This window comes from Mastigoproctus giganteus, chromosome 12 (genome assembly GCF_048544385.1).
Source record: "Mastigoproctus giganteus isolate SK-2022 chromosome 12, ASM4854438v1, whole genome shotgun sequence".
Taxonomy (NCBI): Eukaryota; Metazoa; Arthropoda; class Arachnida; order Uropygi; family Thelyphonidae; genus Mastigoproctus; species Mastigoproctus giganteus.
The window spans coordinates 92,067,294-92,091,948 of record NC_143586.1 but is presented as its reverse complement, the minus strand read 5'-3'; the positions used below and the strand labels follow the sequence as shown (position 1 = coordinate 92,091,948).

Here is a 24,655-nt window from a genome sequence, read left to right as displayed (position 1 = left end):
TCTTCAACTGACTGAATCCTAGATTATGTGATCTTGCAGTGTGGCACATAGAGATTGTGTATGTTGTATACAATCTCTATGCACCACACAGAACGATCACATGCAAAATATAAACAACATGTACAGCAAAGGCTGTGTACAACATACACAATCAGGCCACAATCATAGGGTCCCTATCTCCTTTTGTAGTTTCCTCTGGTGGATGCTTCTTCTTGTCCTCCTCTTTGTTCTTCACCTATCCCCTTGCACCTCTGCTACTATCCCCCTACAGTCTACTTCAATAAAAACATAGTTTTTTTTATTTGGACTCTCCCCGGAAAGCCCAAACAACTCTGGGGTTGGCCAACTAGAGAATCTTACCTGACTTGGCTTCCTATACCAGTGGACGGTAACTAAGGGTCACTGGTGTTCCACAAGCTCCTAGGTTAAATGGACAGATGAACAACATAACCCAACATTACACACACACACAGCATATGGGTACTTTTGAGATTTCTTGCCAGTATTCTTCAACTGACTGAATCCTAGATTATGTGATCTTGCAGTGTGGCACATAGAGATTGTGTATGTTGTATACAATCTCTATGCACCACACAGAACGATCACATGCAAAATATAAACAACATGTACAGCAAAGGCTGTGTACAACATACACAATCAGGCCTTTGCAGAGTGTTGTATGTGACACAGAGTTGGGTAACCCCCAGCTTCCTATGCCAATGGATGGTAACTAGGGATCACTGGTGTTCCACAGGCTCCTTTCCTAGGCTGTCGAACACCAGTGACACTACTGCTAGTCACTATTGTCCATATAGATATTGAGCTTACTATTCCTATGTTGTAATGGATGGTTAGCTGGACCATTTTGCTGCATTGTTATGAGAATGCAATGTTACGAGACAAGACACAACACTCATCATGGGCATCAACCACATGTGGCAGTCCCACATTTGACTTTTGGCTTGTTTTTCAACTGCTCTTTAGCCAACCGCAGTAGACGCATTAGCATTAGTAGAGGCAGATGATGCAAGAAAGCAAGCTTATGCAGCATCAGCCAAAAAAACTCGCTCCCATTTCACCCCTCCATTCGTTCCAAATACCTGTCCAGCTCAGCCTTAAATTTATTTAGACTATCAACTTCCACAACAAAGGATGGAAGTCTGTTCCACCAACCAACTACCCACTGGCTAAAGGCAAACTTCCGCATATCTATCCTACATCTGTCTTTCCTCAATTTGAATTTATGCTCTCTCAGGTGATTATTCTGAGCAAGAGGAAGAATCCCATCAGCATTGAGCATGCTCAAACCATTCAAGGCTTTATACACCTCGATCAGATCACCTTGCAGGTGCCTAGTCTCCAGACACTGTAATTTGCAAAATTTAAGCCTTTCTTCGTAAGAGCAACCCTTTGCCTTAAGCCAGTGTATAAGCCAGTGTACTGGCTTAATGTATAAGCCTGTATACAGTACTCACAGTGTGACCTGACCATTGCCTTATACAAAGGGATAATCACCTCCTTATCTCTGCTAGAAAAATTCCTGTATATCATTGACAAGACACTATGAGCTACTCTTGCAGACCGTCTGCACTGTTCAAAAAACTTCATATCTGCCTACACAATTACCCCCAGGTCCTTTTTGTTCTCTACCACTGTCAGTGTAATACCACAGAGTTGTATTACACTGGGGTTACTGCTTCCCATATGTAGTACTTTACATTTGTCAATGTTAAAACTTCATTTGCCACCTCTCAGCCCATCTGCTCAACTTTTCTAGATCCTGTTGGAGCAGCGTACTGTCATTATGACACAACAGAATGGGAGCACTTAACCACATTAACTGTTGTTGAGATATTGGCACCTACACCTCTTGCTCCACAATCATTCCATGTTCAAAGTTGGAAAGATAGCAACACTGACCCATTCTTCCTCTCTGATAGTTAAAAATTGATTGCCATGTGTGTGAACTACAAATCTTATAATAGCCAGTCCCAACTGAGCTCTCACCAGCATCACAGACTATCAGTACATGCCTTTAAAAAGGAGTATTGCTAATACAGAGTCAACTCTGAGTGTTTATATATATATACATGGTGATTCAGTAGGGATAGTAAATATTTTGGGAGGTTATAGTATCGATTATTCTGAGTAAAAAAAAAGTTCATATAAACGTGTTCAATTCTCAATGGATACAGAGATATAGCTGTTTGGAACTGGCATGCGCAAAGCCATCATGAGAGGTATTAAAGAATGATAAATGACTTATTGTTTGTATTTATTGACTTTTTGAATGATACAAAACACAAATAATTGACAAATTTTTACAGTTCACAGTAAATGTTCTAAAATCCTACTGCCAACTTCAGTGCACTTTTCAACTGTTGTGGTAATATGACGTGTTGTTCTTCTGGGTCATCTTGGCATTCCTTTATGAGGGCAGCAGTATCCAAAATGCAAGAGAGCAATTCGTCTCTTGTATTCACCTCTTCTTAGCATACTGCGCTTTTCATCCATCCCCACAAACAAAAATCTAATGGAGTGAGGTCTGGAGACCTTGGTGGCCAATGAACGGGACCACTGTGGCCAATCCATTGTTCAGCAAAAGTTCGATTTATATATTGTATCTCCAAATGGGTATAATGTGTGGGAGTTCTGTCATGCTGAAAGTAGATTCCAATCCTTATAGCCAAGGGAACATCCTCTAATAGTAGTGGAAGTTTGTTTTGCAGAAATTCTAAGTAAATGGGCTCTATAAGACGATTTTGGAACACAAGCCCAATCAACCGATTGTCGATGCACCATGCATTTACAGAGAAGCAGTGTTGAAAATTTGTTTCTACAGTGCCATACGGATTTTTCTGGCCACCTACGAGAATTACAGGTGTTGTTATAACCATCATGGGTGAAAGTAGCTTCATCGCTAAATAGTATTAATGGAATTAATCGGCAATTAGCATTTACTCACTGACAAAATTCCAATCGCCCAGCGTCATATCCTGGTTGAAGGTGTTGCACTCGCTGTATGTGAAATGGATACAAGCCATGCTCACCTAATGTTCTCCATACTCTTATCTGTGGAACACTGATACATGTAGAAATTCATCATGTGCTAATAGTATGACTCTACCAATTGAAGAATGTGTTCTGTTTCATCCACATTTAGTTCATTTGCACGTTCAGAAGAAATATGAATAAGTGCTGGGAACTGTACCAGTCTCAAGCAGTTTGGTGTAAATGCTCTTTAATCCGGCATTCTGCGGTTCGGAAACAGTTGATGGTATTCTGTACAAGCATTAGTAGCACTTCCACCACAAAAACCGTAGACAAACACCATATCGGCATATTCAGCACGTGTGAAGATCTGTGGAATTATTAACAACACTTCTAACACCAAACAGCATCAGGTTATAACTGCTTCTTGGTCACATCTGATTCAGGGAGCTGTTTGCACCAGTTACAAACAGCTGTATCTCTGTATCCATCGAGAATTAGACACATGTTTATATGAACTTTTTTATTCAGAATAATCGATACTATAAGCTCACAAAATATTTACTATTCCTATTCCTCCTGAATCACCCTGTATATCGTTAGCATTAGTAGAGGCATATGATGCAGGAAAGCAAGCTTATATAGCATCAGCTAAGGAAAAAAAAAAAAAAAAAAACCCTTCCAATTTCACCTATCCATTCACTCCAAATGTTTGTTTAGTTCTGCCTTGAACTTATTTAAGTTGCTGACCTCCACTACAACAGATGAAAGTTTGTTCCAACTATCAACCACTCGCTGGCTGTTCTATTCTACGATTTCCGCACATCTATTCTACAATTGTCTTCCCTCAATTTGAATCTGTCCTCTCAGGCAAGTAATCTGAGTAATCAAGTAATCAAGTAATCTCATTAGCCTCATACACCTCAATTAGATCACCTTGCAGGTGCCTAGTCTCCAGAAGCTGCAATTTGTAGAACTTAAGACTTTCTTGGTAACACCAACCCTTTGTTTCACTCACCAATCTCATTGCCCTTCTCTGTACTTGTTCCAGCAGCTCTACATCTTTCCTAAAATGAGACCTTCAGACCTGTATATAGTACTCAAGGTGTGGCTTGACAAGACACCAATCTTGCACCCTTTTTTCACTGCTCAAAAAACTTCATATCTGACTACACATTTTTTCCCAGAGCCCTTTCATTCTACACTACCCTGAGTGTAGTACCACCTAGTTGATATGTTACTCTGGGGTTACTGCTACCCATATGTTACATTTGTCAATGTTAAACTTTAATTGCCATCTCTCAGCCAATCTGCTCAACTTTTCTAGATCCTATTGCAGCAGCATACTATTACTACTGTCATTAACAACCCTGCCAACCTTAGTATTGTCTGCAAACTTAGACATTAAACCTGATATACCTTAATCGGTATCATTGATAAATACTGAAAACAACAATGGGCCTAACAACCGAGACTTCTGTAGCTGCTGCAAATGGATGTCTTCTTTGAAGTTTATTGTATTTTTGATTAGTTAATGTATTAATTTGTTTTACAAATAGATTAAATAGGCTTAATAGTGTTTGTTAGCTTATTTTTTAAATTTAGCAAGTGATTTTGTAAGTTAAAACTCTCTACTCATACCGCTATTGTGCCGGTGTTTGGCAGGAATATCATAGTTTAACCACTAGCTCTGATAGGGTTTAAATTGCAATAAATAAATAAGTATTTTGAAGGGTTTAATCACCTTTTTGGGCATATATCTTTTGCATTTTTGATTAGTTAACATATTAATTTGTGGTTTACAAATAGATTAAATAGGCTTAGTAGCTTTCGTTAGCATATTTTTAAAGTTTAGCTAGTGACTTTGTAAGTTACAACTCACGATTAAGTTACAATATTCCAGCCAAAACTATATTTTTGGCTGGAATATCATAGCATAATCAGTAGCATAGAAGAATAGTAGGGTTTTAATTGTAATAAATTAGTGTTTGAAGGTTTTAATCACTTTTTGGGCATATATCTTTTGTATTTGACCCCAGGGGTTCACATCTGGTAAGTATGGGCTTCGAACACCCAGGGTTCTGAGCTGGATATCATCATTCTTCTCCTTTTTGGTGATTCCCATCTGCTCTCTCTCTCTCTCTCTCTCTCTCTCTCTCTCTCTCTCTCTCTCTCTCTCTCAGGGTGACTCAGAAATTTTTTTTTTTTTTTTTTGGCTGGTGCAGCATAAGCCTCAAGCTTCCTTCCACCATATGGCTCCTAATAATAATAATTTAGCTAAGGATATAACTAATTTAGCATTGTGATCGTTACGGTATAGCATTACTTTATAATGTATATCTTCAACTTTATAGCTAAGTTATAATGTAAAACTATATAGTGGAATATGTATTACTGCATTAGCTTAGTATAGAATTGTATAGTATAGTAAATAAATCAACTTACTTAATCAACCTTATTAATTTTCATTGTTAATTAATTTAATAGTATTTAAACGGAAATCATGCCCCAGACTAGAGCAGCAAAGCAACATGCACAAAGTAGCAGGAGTACTGTGGCTCTTGAAAGAACCTAAGGGGGCGATTCTCCAATGCATCACAGCCTAAAGAAATGTGCAACTTGTGAAATGTTTGCAGGCCTTTCTGGGATGGGACATAATGCTGTCAAGAGAATGTATTTGTATGTGTTTGATGTAAGCAGTGAAGAAGTTAGGTGCCAACTCAGCATTGTTATGAGAGTTTGAAGAATAGGGTAAATGCCCTCAAAGGACTTATATTGAGGGACCCATCAAGCTCTCAGCTGCCCACATCAATGCCAGAGCTTGCAATTGATCATCAGGCAACACAGTGGCAACCTTGAGGACAGAATGCTCAAGGACAAGGACCCACAGGAGCTAGTTATTGTCGGGCCAACCAGGCTAGCCGGATGGGTAAAGTGCCTGCCTAGCAACCCAAAGGTCGCAGGTTCAAATCCGGCCTCGGGCTTGGATCAAAGTACTGCAAAAACCTTGGGCGGTGCATTATGCCACAGAAGCCAATGCACCAACAACTACCAAAAAAAAAAAAAAAAAAAGTTATTGTCGGTGACTATTGTTAGGGAGACTGGAAATAAAAAGAATCTGCAGATAAAGAACCACTAGGTGGCAGTGTTCACAGTGTGCTGAAGTGGGATTTACTCAAAGAGGTAACTACCATCAGGGGTAAAGGGAAAGGTTTTTGCTTTTGTAAAGGTGACTACAGTGGTCTGAGACAGTATTTAATTAACCCCAGATGCTCACATCTGGTGAGTATGGGCTTGGCACACCCAGGGTCCTGAGCTGGATATCATCATTCTTCTCTTTCTTGGTGATTCCCTTCTATTTTTCTCTCTCTCTTAGGGTAACTCGAGAATTTTTTTTTTTTTTTGGCTGGTGCAGCATTAAGCCTCAGGCTTCCTTGTACCATATAGCTAATAATAATAATAATAATAAAAATAATAAAATTCTATACAGTGGGACCAACTGATGATATTACACAGCAAATTCAAAATGGGAGGCATTCAATGAATTAATCTTGGAAGCTACTAGGCTTTTCATACCAACTGAGAAATACTGTTCAAGGTTTAGGCCTAAATGGATGTCAGATGACTTAATGATACTCGTGGCAGGGAAGAAAAATGCATGGGATGCATATAAATTAATGGTAGATATAAGATAGTATGTAATCAAGTCACAAAGGACATTAGGCAAGCAAAGGCATATTATGAGAAATCTTTGGCAAAGGATGCAAATAAAAACAGTAAAGACTTCTTTATTTATGTAAACTCTAGAAGGAAGGGGATGAATCAGATTTGTCCACTTGACATCGACAGTTCAGTTGTTGATGAACCTGCTCAGGTAGCTGACAAACTGAATGAGTATTTTGCATCTAAATTCACAAATAATGAGGTCTGAAGGGAAGTGGAGGCCAGAAGCTTATTAAATTCTGGCAGGCATCTAAATAATTTTGTACTAACTGAGAGCAAAGTGAAGGAGAAATTGTTGAAATTTAACATAATAAAGGCACTTGAGGTGGATGGGATCTATCCAGTTATAACCAAGGAAGTAAGGAAACCCTTAGCCATAATTATGAAAGCTTCCTTGGAATCAGGGGAGATTCCAATGGACTGGAGATGTGCAATTGTGTCCCTAGTTCACAAAGGGGATCAAAATCTGACATGAGTAATTACAGACCTGTTAGTCTAACCTCTTTTCCAGGAAAAAAAATGGAATCACTGGTTAAGGAAGCGATGCAGGATCATCTAGACAAGATTGCAGTTATAGTTCAGACACAGAATGGATTTGTTAAGGGGAAGTCTTGTCTGAAAAATTTGATTGGATACTATGATGTGGTCACAAAGGAACTGGATGCAAAGAATAATGTTGATATCATATACTCATACCACAGTATCAAAAGCTTTAGGAAAGCTTTTGATACTGTGACACATGGAAGATTACTGTACAAATTGGAGCAGTATGGCATTAAAGGCAAGTTGCCCTTAATGCCATACTGCTAATATTATTAGTCCATGAAGAGCAGTGTGTTGTTTCTTATATTTTAAAATTTGCACCTTTGAAAGCTCTAGCTGCAAAGGAGATGAGAGTATCTCAGCAATTATTGCTTATCTTGCAAATATCTTTCTGATATCAATGTAGTATAGTAGAAAATGTATACTCATAATTCCTACATATATTCACCTTTCATATACTTATATCTCATTTGATTTCTAGATGAAATTACAAGGTGTGTTTTAGATGCAGCAGTTCAGTCTCGGTCTTATATTTTGGGACCTTTTCATCCTTCATTTGACCCAACACATGCAATTAAAGCTAATCTGAATAATTTATTGCCAGAAGATGCTCATGTTCGTTGTAATGGACGACTTTATGTTTCACTTACAAAAGTGCCTACCATTGAAAATGTAATCTTCTCTGACTTTAAATCTCGGGATGAACTTATTCAGGTAAGTCATTATTAATATTTCTTGTATGTTGCATGAAGTAAATGTGTTTTCAGTTTGCTTTTATTTGTTTTTATAATTTGCTTTGTATTACTCTATATTTGTAACATATTGTTTAAAAGGCATGTTGCACAGGAAATTAAAGATACCACTCTAATGAAATAAGCATTCTATTTATAATTTTTTTAAATAGGAAGTCTGTATTTATTCTCTTCTGAATACAGACATTAGACGAATCCACTTTCCAATAATCTATATCAGAGTCACACAAACTTTTCAATTACAGACTCCTTTTGATTCCTAACTTTACTAGTAGACTCCCGAAGTTTATTGTGGAGTCTTTTATTATTCTAAAAAATAATAAAACACTGTCATCAACAAACAAAAATATTTCTAATCTATCTTCAAACTTTGCCTTTCCATGCTGCAGAATACAGATTTAAAAAATGAAATTTAAAAATTCTGCCTGTCTATATGCATTCCATTGCATAATTGCTTATTTTTTATATTTTTTTTATTATTATTATCTGTATGGTTCAAGGAAGCCTGGGGCTTTTGCTGCACCAGCCAAAAAAAAAAAAAAAAAAAGAGAGTCTATGTGTGTCAGTCAGAAGTAAAAGGAAATCACCAAGAAAGAGAAGAATGATAGAATGATGATATCCAGTTCAGGACTCTGGGTGTGCCAAGCCCATACTCACCAGACTTTGAGCCCCTGGGGTTATATCATAGCATCTAATAATGCTTTGGGAAAAAAAAACAGTCTCAATAATTTACCTCTGAAAATTATCATGACAGATGAGCTTGTATATTTTTGCTATGGAACTCATTAATGGTGTGAATAATGAACAGAACATCCATCTTCTCACAAAGTTATCTGCAGGCACCCTTCCCCCAGGCTACATAGACCACAGTTTACAACACTGATCTGTACTGATGCTTTATGGGTATAGGTCTAAACCACTTTTCAGAAGAAGCAGGAATTATTCATGCAAGTTGACTTCTTATACGAATTCCCCAACTACTGAATTCTCACTATCCAGAGATTACCTCTGAGTTTGAAATTGATAAAAACAAGGCCTTTGCCTCACTGGATGTATAGCTCCTCAAAAACACACCCAATAGAATCATAGTTAATTGAAAACTCACATATATTGGTAAACTTTTGGAGTTCACTCCAGTTACCTTTTATTCACAAAATTAGAGGTTTTACCTTTGAGTCCTTCAGAGTTATCAGGATGAGGGGAACATATTTCAAAGATCAGTATAAAGTTTATAAAGGCTCACAGCATTAGCAGATGATTGATATCTAGTGCTAACTGCTAGGCAACATAGGGAGATAGCACAACTCTTGTCTGAATTGGCAGCTGCCTCAGGATGGAATATCTCTCTGAATTGTGTTCCATAGAGGTCTTATGTAAGACAATACAATTTATATACCTCTTACTTCATCATGCAGATGTGTAAACTGGACCGAGGGGTGGGGGGGAAGTAGTCCAATGTGATGTTCACGGATGAGCCTGTATTCATTCTACAGTGTGATTCCTAATGATTTCCCTGTGTAGAGTGAGGGAACAAGAGGAATGCAGAATCATTCTATAAACATCAGGGACAAAGGTAGTTTGCTGATTTGGGCAAGCATATATATGTAAGTGTCACCGATTAAAATAAAAATAAATATAGATGGAGAAGTTATTAAACACAAAATGCCGAGCCTAGTTGAAGAAAAAAAGAAAAAAAGAATGTTAAGAACCTATATAAAATTAAGTAGAATTAAATCTGAATTAATGCCGAATTAACAGGCCAATCATATGTACAAAAGCTGAAAGAAAAAGAGGGGAGGGTAATAGAGATAAAAATTATAAAATAAAAATTAAAATTATAAAATAAAAATTAAAGAATTAAAAATTAAAAATTGGTACATAGATCAGGTATTTCATCAGGGGGCTACACCTGATCATGTACCAAACACTGAGTTTCTATGCAAACTCATGCTGATGGAGAAGCTATAGAAATGAAATGGATATAAAAATGAAATAGATAAAAAAAAAAAAAAAATTAAATGGATATAAAAATAATTTTTTTAAAATTTTTAAAATCTCCAGAAACATGAGTGAGGTAGCCCCAGCGCAGTGTATTTAGATTAATAAATTATGTAACGTAGTGTATTTAGAAATAAATTGAGTTGATATTCATTATTATTTAACTTACATACTTTTGATTTAAACTTACGTTCTTACACACTTAATTTACTAACCACACTGTGTTTGCGTTCTTACATACTATCGACTAAATTTATTTCTAAATACACTACGTTACATAATTTATTAATCTAAATACACTGCGTTGGGGCTACCTCACTCATGTTTCTGGAGATTTAAAAAATTTTAAAAAAATTATTTTTATATCCATTTAATTTTTTTTTTTTATCTATTTCATTTTTATATCCATTTCATTTCTATAGCTTCTCCATCAGCATGAGTTTACATAGAAACACAGTGTTTGGTACATGATCAGGTGTAGCCCCCTGATGAAATACCTGATCTATGTACCAATTTTTAATTTTTAATTCTTTAATTTTTATTTTATAATTTTAATTTTTATTTTATAATTTTTATCTCTATTACCCTCCCCTCTTTTTCTTTCAGCTTTTGTACATATGATTGGCCTGTTAATTTGGCATTAATTCAGATTTAATTCTACTTAATTTTATATAGGTTCTTAACATTCTTTTTTTCTTTTTTTCTTCAACTAGGCTCGGCATTTTGTGTTTAATAACTTCTCCATCTATATTTATTTTTATTTTATTTTATTTTACTTTCATCGGTGACACTTATTTATATACATTTTTGCTGCTTTGTGCATTCAGGTACACGTACTGTTTTTCCTTTTTTTCCACTTCTTTGTTTTCATATCTCATATATATATATATATATATATATATATATATATATATATATATATATATATATATATATATATATAGAGAGAGAGAGAGAGAGAGAGAGAGAGAGAGAGAGAGAGAGAGAGAGAGAGAGAGAGAGAGAGAATTTTGGTGGCCACTCACACACTGTGAGATATAAGGACACAATCCTCAATATCTTTGTCTGACTTTTTAGATTGCAGTAGGTCCCAAGGTGCTTCTAATAGATGATAATGCACTTCCTACTCCCCACTAGAGTGCAACTGAGGGAGGACTTTCTTTAGAGTGAGAATTTTTAGAGGTACAGGAAGATGTGAAGTTCTCTATACAGTTCAGACAGCTCATAAGATTTTTTAAACAACTGCTTATAGTGGTAGGGAGGTTATAATTCCACTGTATAAAGTAACTGTGAGATGGCACTTGAAAAGCTACAGAGATGGAAAGTGTACCTGGTTAAATTGCTAAAGGTGCCCAAACAGGAAGAAACTTCAAACATGTGAATTACAGTGCTTGTTAACTAGATACCTTACAGTCTAATTGATGTTTATAAGGCTAAAAAGTGGATAGTAAAAGGAATAAAGGTGAAATTTTCATATCATTAAACAATGATAAAACTGGAGGAAAACATAAATTCAAATTCTTTCCCCTTAAGGGGAAGAATTTTAGACTGGACTGTAGGAAAACTTCCTACAGTCCAGTCTAAAAATGGTGCAGTAAGTTATTAGTCATTGGAAATGGATTGCACTTCCATATGTGGATGAAAGGACAGCTTAGGGAAATTCAAAGGCTTGCTAGGATCAATACCTACAGGAAGAGGAAATGTATAGGATTTTTGTTGTTGTTTGTTGGCTGGTGCAGCAGAAGCCTTTGGCCAGTACCAGTACTAATTTTTATGAATGAAGTGACCACCAAAGTGTTTAGAGCTGAACCTCATTGAGATGTGTAGAGAATGCTCTGGAGAGACAGATTTTAATTTGCCAAAAAAATGCTTGTCCACCCATCTCCCTGGAGATTAATTATACACTGCTTTCCCAGAAAAGTGAACTTGAGTACCTTGAGTTATTGAGAGTCTTTTGAATACTCTCATTAATGACATAATAGTTTGTTTAGAGCATTGCCTGATTGTCATAGTAAGGTCTACAATCTCTTCTGATGATACCCGTTTCAGGTTTGCATGAGCTAATTTTCATACTTCTAAAATTCATTTATATACAACTTTGACGCTCGGATAGGATATGCAGACTACAATACTGAGATATAGTAGCACGGTAATAACACATAACTAATAATAATAATAATAATAAAAAATAAAAAAAAAGTGGTGCACAAATACCACTTCCATAATGACAGATGAGAGTTTGTTCCAGCAATCAACCATCCACTAGCTAAAGACAAATTTCCACACGTCTATTCTGCAACTGCCTTTCCTCAATTTGAATTTATGCCCCCTCAGGTACATAATCTGAGCAAGAGGAAGAATCTCATCAGCATTGGGGTTGCTCAAACCATTTAAGGTCTTATACGCCTCAACCAGATCACCTCACAGGTGTCTAGTCTCCAGACTCTGCAATTTGCAAAACTTAAGCCTTGCTTGGTAAGAGCAACCCTTTGTTCTTCTCACCAATCTCATTGCCCTTCTCTGTACTCATTCTAGCAGCAATACATCCTTCCTAAAATGAGGCCTCCAGATCTGTATGCAGTACCATTGCCTTATACAAAGGAATAATCACCTTCTTATCCCTACTAGCAAAATTCCTGTATATCATTGACAAGAGCAGACAGGTTGTGCTGACAGTCTGTCTTTATATCATTGAGCAGTGCAGACAGACTGCTCTGGCAGCCTGTCTGCATTGCTCAGAAAATTTCATATCTGACTGCACAATTATCCCCAGGTCTTTTTCATTCTCCACTACCCAATTGTAGTACTACACAGCTGGTACATTACTCTGGGGTTACTGCTATCCATATGCAGTACTTTGCATTTGTCAATGTTAACCTTCAGTTGCCATCTCTCAGCCTATCTGCCCAACTTTCAAGGTCCTGTTGCAGTAGCGTACATGTTACTCTCATTAACAACCCTTCTTATTGTCTGCAAACTTGGACATTTAGCCTGATATATCTTAATCAATATCATTTATAAATATAGAAAACAAAAATAAGTCTAACACTGAACCCTGTGGTGTTAGACTTATTTTTTAATAACATAATAATAACATTTTTAATAACATTTTAATAATAATCACTAATAACATTAGTCCATGACAAGCAGTGTCCATTGTTTACCACTTTGTCTTCTCCCACTCAGCCATCCTTTTAACATTAGCAGCAACTTTCCCTTAATGCCATACTGCTCTAATTTGTATAGCAGCCTTCTATGCATAACAGTATTAAAAGCTTTCCTGAAATCTAAGTATATGATATCAAAATTATTTTTTTGCATCCAGTTCCTTTTTGACCACATCATAGTATCCAATCAAATTGGTTAGGCAAGATTTCCCTTTAACAAACCCATGCTGGGTCTGAACTATAGCTACAGTCTAGGTGATTCTGCAATGCTTCTTTAACTAGTGACAACGTTACTTTCCCTGGAACAGAAGTTAAACTAACAGGTCTGTAATTACTCTTGTCACCCTTAGAACCACCTTTGTAAATTGGGGATACATCTGTACTTCTCCAGTCCATGGGGACTTCCCCTGAATCCAGTAATTCTCTCATAATTATGGCCAAGGGTTTGTCTACCTCAGGTGCCTTTCTTATGTTTAACTTCAACAATTTCTGCTCCACTTTTCTCTCAGTTATTAGTTATTTGCCCCCTATTAGAGTTGGATAAACTTCTGGCCTCCACTTCTCTACAGAATTCCTGATGTGTGAATATAGATGCAAAATACTCATTCAGTTTGTCTTCTACATGATCAGGATCATCAACAGTCAAATTATCAATATCAAGTGGACTTATCTGATTTATCCCTTTTTGTTTTTTCTAGAATTTACATAAGTAAACAAGTCTTTGCTGTTTTTCTTTGCATCCATTGCCAAAGGTTTCTTGTAATCTGCCTTCACCTGCCTAACCTTCTTTGTGACTTGATTACAGACTAGTTTATATCTACCATAGGCTTCTGTGTTACCTGATAATTTATATGCATCCCATGCACATTTTTTCTTTGCCACGAGTCTCATTAGTTCATCTGACACATTTATTCCTAAATCTTGAACAGTATTTCTTAGTTAGTATGAAAAGCCTAGTAGCTTCCATTATTACTTCCTTGACTGCTTCCCATTTAGAATTTACTGTTGGTAACATCATTAGTTGGTCCCACAGTATAGAATTTAAAATACTGTGGGACCAACAGTGTCTGAGACCACCGTAGTCACCTTTATGAAAGTGAAATCCCTTCCCTTTACCCATGATTGTAGTTATATCTTTAAGTAAATCCCACATGAGTACACTGTGATCACTGCCACCTAGTGGTTCCTTTATCTGCAGATTCATAATGCATGAAAAATCACTGCTGATAATCATATCAAGAGTATTAATCCCTCTTGTTGCCTCTAGTGCATGCTGCTGCTGTAGTAAACAGTCATCCAATAAATCCACAAGTCTTATGGCATTTATCACACTTTAAAAAGTGTGAAAATAAACTAGCTGCTAAATAGTTTATGCAAAGAAGTGAGAAATTGGAATAATGCCTGTCATTAATATGTAATACTACAAAAAGGTTTTACCCAAGAAGTAGTGAAGAAATCTATATTATAACTGATAACATTGGTAACAATTGGTACAATAGTATAATCTTATGGAATACATAGGAGAATGCCTAAAATGGTGGCAGAGAGATTCATAGTCACATTGATGATAGTAGATGATGCAAATGTGGAAACAAAAATATAAATTTAATTTGAAAATAGTTGAGAGAGAGATGATATTAATGACAGGTTGAGCAGATTGGCTGAGAGGTGGCAAATGAAGTTTAACATTGACAAATGTAAAGTACTACATATGGGACACAGTAACCCCAGATCAACGTATCAACTCTGTGGTACTACGCTGACAGTGATAAATAGCATTAGCATTAGTAGAGGCATTTGATGCAAGAAAGCAAGCTTATGCAGCATCAGCCAAAAAAAAAAAAACCCACTTCCACTTCACCCCTCTGTTCGTTCAAAATACCTGTCCAGCTGAGCCTTAAACTTATTTAGGCTATCAACCTCCACCACAAGGGATGGAAGTCTGTTCCACCAACCAACCACCCCCTGGCTAAAGGCAAATTTCCGCACGTCTATCCTACATCTGTCTTTCCTCGATTTGAATTTATGCCCTCTCAGGTGATTTTTCTGAGCTAGAGGAAGAATCCCATCAGCATTGAGCATGCTTAAACCATTCAAGGCTTTATACACCTCTATCAGATCACCTCGCTGGTGCCTAGTCTCCAGACACTGTAATTTGCAAAACTTAAGCCTTTCTTCGTAAGAGCACCCCCTTTGTTCCATTCACTAATCTTGTTGCCCTTCTCTGTACTCGTTCCAGCAGCTCTACATCCTTCTTGAAATGAGGCCTCCAGACTTGTATACAGTACTCTAGGTGTGGCCTGACCATTGCCTTATACAATGGAATAATCACCTCCTTATCCCTGCTGGAAAAATTCCTGTATATCATTGAAAATACTCCATGAGCTACTCTTGCAGCCCGTCTGCACTGCTCAGAGAACTTCATATCTGCCTGCACAACCACCCCCCAAGTCCCTTTCATTCTCTACCACTGTCAGATAGAGAATGAAAAGGACCTGGGGGTAATTGTGCAGGCAGATATGAAGTTCTCTGAGCAGTGCAGACGAGCTGCAAGAGTAGCTCATGGTGTCTTGTCAATGATATACAGGAATTTTTCTAGCAGGGATAGGGATGTGATTATTCCCTTGTATAAGGCATTGGTCAGGCCACACCTTGAGTACTGTATACAGGTCTGGAGGCCTCATGTCAAGAAGGATGTAGAGCTCTGGAACGAGTACAGAGAAGGGCAACAAGATTAGTGAATGGAACAAAGGGGTGCTCTTACGAAGAAAGGCTTAAGTTTTGCAAATTACAGAGTCTGGAGACTAGGCATTGGCGAGGTGATCTGATAGAGGTGTATAAGGCTTTGAATGGCTTGAGCATGCTCAGTGCCGATGGGATTCTTCCTCTTGCTCAGAATAATCACCTGAGAGGGCATAAATTCAAATTGAGGAAGGACAGATGTCAGATAGATGTGCGGAAATTTGCCTTTAGCCAGCGGGCAGTTGGTTTGTGGAACAGACTTCCATCACTTGTTGTTGAAGTTGATAGCCTAAACAAATTTAAGGCTCAGCTGGACAGGTATTTCGAATGAACGGAGGGGTGAAATGGGAGTAGTGGTTGTGTTTTTTTTTTTTTTTTTTTTGGCTGATGCTGAATAAGCTTGCTTTCTTGCATCATATGTCTCTACTAATGCTAACAGCCAAATTAAAAATGGTATATAAAATTGCTTGTGGAGGATGATATTCACTTTATCACACTTAAAGACATATGTTTGCTTGATAAGGTCCAGATGCGTTGAAGATAGCATTAATATGAGAAGAAGGATGAAGATTGGATTGGAGTATAACTCAAAACTCCTTAGTAATTTTGTAAACTTGGTTGAAGAACTACCTAAGCAAAAGATGACAATAGTAGTAGTAGTAGAGGCATGTGATGAAAAAAGCAAGCTTATGTAGCATCAGCCAAAAAAAAACATTTCGCACATTCATTCCCTCTAAAGGTTTGTCCAGTTCCTCCTTGAATTAATTTAAGCTATCAACTTCCACAACGACAGATGGAAATTTGTTCCAGCAGTCAACTACCTGCTGGCTAAAGGCAGATTTCAGCACATATATTCGACAACTGTCTTTCCTCAATATGAATTTATGCTCCCTCAGGTTTGCAAACTGAACAACAGGAAGAATCCCATCAGAATTGAGCCTGCTCAACTCATTCAAGGCCTTATACACCTCAGTCAGATCACCTCGCAGTGCCTAGTCTCTAGATGCTGCAGTTTGCAGAACTTAAGCCTTTCTTGGTAAGAGGACCCCATCGTTTCCCTCACCAATCTTGTAGCCTTCTCTGTACTCGCTCAAGCAACTCTACATCCTTCTTAAAATGAGGCCTCCAGACCTATATGTAGTACCCAAGGTGTGGCCTGACCATTGCCTTATGCAAAGGAATAATCACCTACTTTCCTTACTAGCAAAATTGCTGTATACTAACTCCCCCCTTCCCAAGACCTGCTCTGGCAGCCAATATGCATTCATACCAAATTTTATTGACTAGTGTCAGTTTTATTGCTGTATATTGCTCCTGCATTCTACCTGCAAATATGCGTGCACATATACACACGCATGCATGCACACGCACACACGTACATGTACACAAGCACACCTCTGCTTTAGCTGTTTCATGAATTTTCTATTAGCCTATTGCTATGTTTATTCAGATTGATTAAATGGATTTATTTTGATTGATTAGTGTATAATCATATAATGACTGCATTGCACATATATTTCATAATTAGTAATTCACAATGAAATTATGATTTAAAGTTAATGACTTAAATAACTAGCAGAAAGTTTCATTGTTCATTAAATAAGATACTTCAGATGAATGAATTATATAACTTTTTTTTTATCAGCATAATTTCAAAAAAAGTTTTTTAAAAATTTTTTTACAGGTTTTGTTATGTAGCTGTTTCATTCCAGTTTATTCTGGTTTTATTCCTCCTAAATATCATGGTGTAGTAAGTAAAAAAATATTTCTGACTTAAAAACTGCCAAAATTTTTTAAAAATAGAATTGTGGATTAGATTTTTGTTCCGAAAATTTTCAGAAATTATCTTAATAGTTTTACTAATAAAATTTTAGGATAGAAAGCCTCAAACTATGACATTTCTTAGTGTAAATGCATCATTACTACATAGTCGAGTTTTAAGAAAAACCAAAGTTTGTACATTAGGCATCATTATTTTGACATCTCATATTAGGAAATCCTTCATGAGTTATCTTCCTCTTATACTTTATGTAAGTAACACTTCCCCATTAGAGAAGTCTGCTGTTGCTTATCTCAGTTGAGTACCACCACCCAGGTGGCTGTTTTAAAGCTATTTGGCTTTTTTTTTTCAGTGGGTGGGTAGGTATCCAGGGTGGGTACCTACCTACCCACCCACCATTGACAACCCAGTTGTGACTTATTTGCACAATATAAGAGATGCCAAAAGGTGAACATCTTAGACTAATTTGCACAATATAAGAGATGCCAAAAGGTGAACATCTTAGACTAATTTTTGTTATCCCTCATACTGTAGTAATGATGCATTTGAACTAAACAATGATGATTTAATTAAATTAAGAATTAATGCACTCCCCCCCCTCCCAGAAGAATTAAAAAGTCTCTCTCTCTCTCTCTCTCTCATACAGATTAGCACGGTCTCCCCCCCTCCCAAATATGTTAGAGGTTTTTTTGGTCATCATTTATTTTTCTTAATTTGTAAATTATATACCAAATTTTAATTTTTCCGAGGCTGTAAATTTTGTGATATCTAGTGATCTAGTTTTATATTATATGTAAATATTTTTAGTTATTTGAGTGGAACTGTTGTTAGTTTTCAACAACAGCTTATCGTCTCTTTAGTTAATGATTTAAATAACTAGCTATACATCTGTACTTGATCTGGGAAAATTACAAAATATGATGTCATAACTAATATCAGCAACAACTTCATTTGTCATTTATGATGGACAGGTTTCCCAGCTTGTCCATCATATCATTCAGGCATTATTTTATTGATCACAGTTTTGTTTTCGCTTTCCATGATATTTTACCAAAATTTAACAAGAAGGTGCAAAGGAATTTATATGTAAATATAAATTATCAATACTTGCCATGCTTTATTTGAATTTAAAAAAAAAAAAGAAGTTCTTAACAAAATTATATCATTACTATTTCTTTAATAACTAAATAAATGCAACAAATCCCCTCTAGTTGTCACAGAATGAGAATTAACTCCATTAGCAAGGAGAACCAACTTAATTTTCGTTGCCAGCAACACGTCAAATGTATATTGGCAAGTTATGTGGGCCACCTGCAAGGCATTCGGCTGCCCCTTCTATCCCCCCCCCCGCATTTCTCATAGGTATCTGACAATCAAGGGCTACATTTTACTAAGTCATTAATATCTAAAATTATCACATAACACATGCCAATACTTATAAACCTTAATTTATAAACCATATAAAATGGAAATTTATAAACATCTGTAATAAATAAACTGTACGTACATAAACGTTTAAATGGCAATTTATTAATTAACAAATCTACAAGAATTGTAATAAAGTACTAGAAAATAATCCTAAGATTTTTATTTAAAACCTATTCTTTGGCATTTGTTAAATGCAAAGTTGTCAATTATGTCTTCGTATTTTAATGATTCCATAATGTTGCTTTTTATTGACATAAATGACAAACCAATTAAACGATTGTCAGACATTGTTGTGCATAAGTAATTTTAACTTTGAAAATGACTTTCTACAGATACTACCATCAAAATCAAGATCAACAAAATGCTTATGGCTATAAAGGTATTGGGGTACACGGCAGTTAAGTGATTTTGGCAAATGAAATTCATTATATCTATTCTGGGGTGACATGTTTCACTAAAACACTTAATTCTTTGTTCATAGCTAGAGCATCGACATCACTTTCATCACCAACACTCAGTATAATCTGCAAATTTCTCGATATAAAATTATTTTCTTATCCATGTTCTTCAGTTCGCTCAAGTTATATAAGAAATTCAAATATTCACTGTGGTTTTTAAGTAACTGAAACCTCTCCTTTACAGAAAAAATTGTTTGGTTCACCACAAAAAAAAAAAAAAAAAAAATTTTTTTTTTAGGAATAAACTTCTCTGATTTGGAATCTCAATCGTTTTAAGGCATTAATATGACTTTCCCAATATGTATCACTCAAAGGGTTTTAATGTCATTTTGGGAAAATTCTTAGTTAGTACCTCCTACTGTTTACTTGAAGCTGAAAAGAAATTATAAATTTCTTGAACAACAGGAAAAAAACCTTACTTCGCATGATACTTTCATAGCATCACTTACTACTAAATTAAGGGAACGGGCACAACAAGGAATAAAAAATGCCCTGGGGTTTAGGTTTCATATACTTGACTGGATGCTGAAGTGCTTTCCTCACATTAGATGCATTGTCTCCTCTCTTTTACAGAACCTTGGCTTCTCATATTGCTTATGGTAGTTTTAATTTTCTGAATTCCTCTCCAGTAAAAATTCTGATAATTCCTCCACAGTTGTATCCTGAACTATGAAGAAACCTATAAAACATTCATGGATTTTATATTTTCTTCTTCACGAAATGAATCAGAGCAAATTGCAATTGATAATTATTCTCTGTGGCTTCTATCATTAAGAGTGAATAATATTTTTCCTTAAGAGAGCTATATTAATGATATGTTGCTTAATGTGTTGAGATATTTATCTTATATAAAACATTCTGTATGTTTTTCATAAGTAATATACTTGCAATTTAGCATTTTCTGGCCTCCTATTCTGTTTTTCAAGTCTTTTAGGAGTTTCTGTTCAATTATAATACTTCAATGGATTTGTTGAAGTATGATGATTGAACCTTTTTGCGAGACATAAGACAGTCACTACCATCTAGCATTCTACTGGTTTCATGTTTCTTCAGAACTTGGATATATTTTTCCAATTATCAAAACCTTTTTCTCTAGATAGATTACTGCCAGAATTTCAAAAGTTTACAGCAAAAACAGTAAACTGAATTACATATTTCTGAATATACTAACCAATTTCTATTCGTTTTCTCTTCATGGCAACAACCTTTTGTAATTTTTAATAGTAAAAGATCTTCCCTCATTATTTTTAGGAAAACTAAAAGCTTGAACCTGAACAGGACACCTTTTTTTTTAAAATTTTATTTTTATGAAAACCCAAAACACGAGAGGTATTAGAACCTATGGTACTTAGTACCGTGCTTGGGTTGGAGGTTGAGAATATGAAAGAAGATATTTGTTGACATTAGACTTGAACTTCTGTAGACTGTAATTTTCAGGAAATATGTACGAAGGAAGGTTGTTCCAGAAAACAGCAGTTGAATGAATAAACGAGGAAGACGAAAAGTTGTTTCTGTGAGTTTGAAGTTGGACAGTAAATGGACGTTGGCTGGCGGCGGCACGTGTTCGGACTGTTTTGAAAGAGAGAATGGGAATTATAGAAGCCAATTTAGAAGAACAGTGCTCGTGGAAGTATCTGTAGAAAAGGCATACAGCAGAAACAGTACGTCTGTGAGACAGCAAGAAGAGAGACTCTGTTAGAGAGGAGTCATTAATTAACTAACTGCCCTCTTCTGAATGGAATATAGAAGCCTGAGAGAGGTTTTGGGGGCACCACCCCCAAAACCTCTCTCAGGCTTCCCCCATGTAGGAATAATATTCCATGGTAGAGCGGATTTGCGATTTGTACAGGGTGAACAGCTGTTTAGAAGAAAAGTAACGCTGAGAGTGAAAGAGAAACCCAAGTTTTTTAGATGCAGAGGAAGCAATATTTGTAATGTGCTTGTGCCATGAGAGATTAGAAGTCAGGGTAATCCCCAAAAGAGATATATCATTTTGCCTAGAAATTGGAGTGTCACCAAAGATAAGCATAGGAGCAGAAGAATCCTTTTAATGAGATATAAGACAAGACTGAGTTTTAGAAGGATTGAAATCAACTAAGTTGTCTTTGCCACACTGGAGAGTTACCTGGAGATCGGCATTTAAGGCACTGGTAGCGGATATTCGAGAAGTTGAAGTTGATTGAGGAGGGTAAGGTTTCTCAAAATGGAAAGTGGAATGCAATGTGCTATCATCTGCAAAACTATGGATAGGATTTCCAGTCAATGGAAGAAGGTCATTAATATACAAGAGGAAAAGGTGGGGGGAAAGAACTGAACCTTGGGGGACACCAGCATTAATGGAAAAGTTAGAGGACAGAGAGCCATCTACCATCACCCTCAGTGAGCGATCAGAGAGAAAACTGGATAACCAATTACAAAAAATGGTTGGCAAACTATAAGATGGAAGCTTGTTTAGGAGACCCTTTATGCCAAACACGATCGAAAGCCTTTGAGATGTCAAGAGCAACTGCTTGTGTTTCACCAAACTTTTCCATTGAATTTGTCCATAAATGGGTAACATAAGGCAGATATCACCAGTGGATGGACACTGACGGAATCCATACTGGCGATCATTGATCAGATGCAATGTTTTGAGTAGTTTAAAGAGTTGGCGATTAATTTATTTCTCCATTACTTTAGGAAGAGTAGAAGAAATTGCAACAGGACGATAATTGGATGGGAGGGATTTGTCACCCTCTTTAGGAACTGGCTGGATACGAGCAAATTTCCAAGCAGAAGGGAAAACACCTTTGGAATAAGAAAGTGAAAAAGGTGGCAAAGAACAGGAGTAAGTTCAGGAGTAAGCACAGGTTTTAAGAACAAGTGGAGAAATACCATCAGGACCTGGAGCTTTCTTAGCATCAAGATTCGTCAAAATCCTTCTGACATCCTTTTGACGGAAGACCACAGGAGGCATTGACTGGAGCATGTTGGGAATGGTGGGAGGTGTTTTACCAAGATCATTAATACATGAGTTGAAGATAAATGGGATGCTAGTAGGTCAGCTTTATCCTTGGCCGAAGTGACAACAGAACCATCTGGTTTGGACAGAGGTGGGAGCAGAGATGAGCAAAAGTTGCGGCCAATAGCTTTGGCAAGAGATCAGAATGCTCAGCTACCATTAGGACAAGAAGCAAGTTTTCTACTCTTAGCCTGTTCAAAATCTAGTTTTGACTGATTAATAACTGCTTTACAATTGTTGCAAGCTTTGGTGTAGGCAGAAAATGAAACTGAAGATTTGGAAACAAGCCAATTACGATATGCAACGTTCTTCTCTTGGACAGCCTTAGCACATTTATTGGAAAACCAAGGTTTAGATAAAGGACAAGATTTTAAAGTGTAGTGTGGAATAAAGGATTCCATTCCTACAAGAATAATTTCACTGATACGATCTGAGCAACTGTTGACATCAGAAGTTTTGAAACAGTAATCTGGCCAAGGAAAAGAAATCTCGCAGATCATCCAATTTTTCATTCTTGTAATGCCAAACAGTATGAGGTTGAGAATAGCCATGAGATAAAGGCTCCATTGGAGAAGAGACAATCACCAGGTTGTGATCTGAGGTGCCTAAAGGACTACGCTCTTCGACCGTGTACTTAGAAGGGTTGTTTGTGAGAGAAAGATCAAGCGTATTGGCTGCATGATTAGAATTGTCCGGTATTCTTGTAGGTAAATGAACAATCTGTGCAAGGTTATTAGTAATTGCAAAAGCCTCAGCATCTCAACCAGCTGGGTCGGTGTGACTAGAAAATGGAAGCCAGCTGGAGTTGTGAACATTAAAATCACAAAGGAAAATTACCTCACTGTTAGGCAAGTTGGACTGGAGAAAGTCAAGTTACAGAGAGAAGTCAAAGAGCTCCAAGTGATTAGTGGAGTTGGGAGAATGGTAGAGACAACAGGTGAATTTGACAGAATGAGATAGAGAGATTTTAAACTAGAGAAGATCAAAAAGAGGAGATTCCAAATTTCCAAGTCTCTGACAGGGAATATCAGACGGGACATATGCACAAATACCACCTTTGAGGCGAAAGGAATCATACAGCGAATAATTTGGGCACTGAGATGAGCAGTATTTGAATCAACCGATAACTGAGATTCTGTCAGAGAAAGTACGTAGAGTTTGGTAGACTGCAAGTGGCAATGGACATCATTGAGATTAGAATTGAGACCACGTTTATTTGTGATATGAACTAGGAAGTGTTTGGGAGGTTTAGATCTTTTGCAGATAAGCTTACTCTGTTAGTTTGACAATTCATGGTGTATTCAATAGTAAGAAAAAGTTGGGGGGGGGATATGCTGTATGTAGTAAAGAAATTTTTGGATATGGCGTATACATGGTAAGAATATACCCAGATTCTTGACATAACGTGGCCTTGATAATGCCCCCTGCATACACACTACTCTGACTCCCTCCAGTCACTATCTGGCAGAGTAGAGGTAGCAAGATTATACGCTAGCTGATCTGGAAGCCTCCTAAACAGTTACCAATAGGTTCGGTCCGGTGTACTAACTAGTGGCCGGTCTGCAAATATCATTTTAGAGCTGTACCCTCGAAATGTAAGGAAGATTGGATCTCACTATGATGTTCATCATAACCTCAAAAGTCATCAGTCATCCTGCATGACGGAAGAGATGGGGAAGTGTTGACCGGAACTTAGCTCTGGAGACTAAACATGGGTTCCACCACTTCAAGCCTCCAGTAAGCAAAGTGGTGGTATTGCACCAGTTGAGGAGAGTCATCTACCACCTAGTATTGCCTGGTAACACAAAGAGGTGGCATTCCTCCATGTGGTGTAGGTGCCACACCTCGACCCCTGCTTACGTTGGTTCACACCTTGGTGGGCACCCACAGTATGCTTGTGCATGGAGGTTATACCCAGGGTTACTAACAGTCCCACCATTGTGAAGGTCACAGACCATCCGGACTTTGCCGAAGTTGGGTCCACTTGACTTGAATGTCATCTGAATATCAGTTCCATTAGCGTTTTAGACTCCCAGGTAGCAAGTACAGCTTGTCTGGCATATCTGAGAGAA

At 36.9% G+C, this 24,655-nt stretch overlaps 1 protein-coding gene across 1 annotated transcript in view; it reads left to right on the top strand.

Annotated features, from left to right (window-relative positions):
• LOC150077275 (uncharacterized) overlaps positions 1 to 24,655 on the top strand; it is a 133,461-nt gene that overhangs the window by 31,552 nt on the left and 77,254 nt on the right. The window contains exons 2-3 of the mRNA XM_090385837.1: positions 7,739 to 7,971; positions 17,601 to 17,666. Coding sequence (XP_090241963.1) covers positions 7,739 to 7,971; positions 17,601 to 17,666 — 299 coding nt within the window. The remainder of the gene's footprint in view (positions 1 to 7,738; positions 7,972 to 17,600; positions 17,667 to 24,655) is intronic.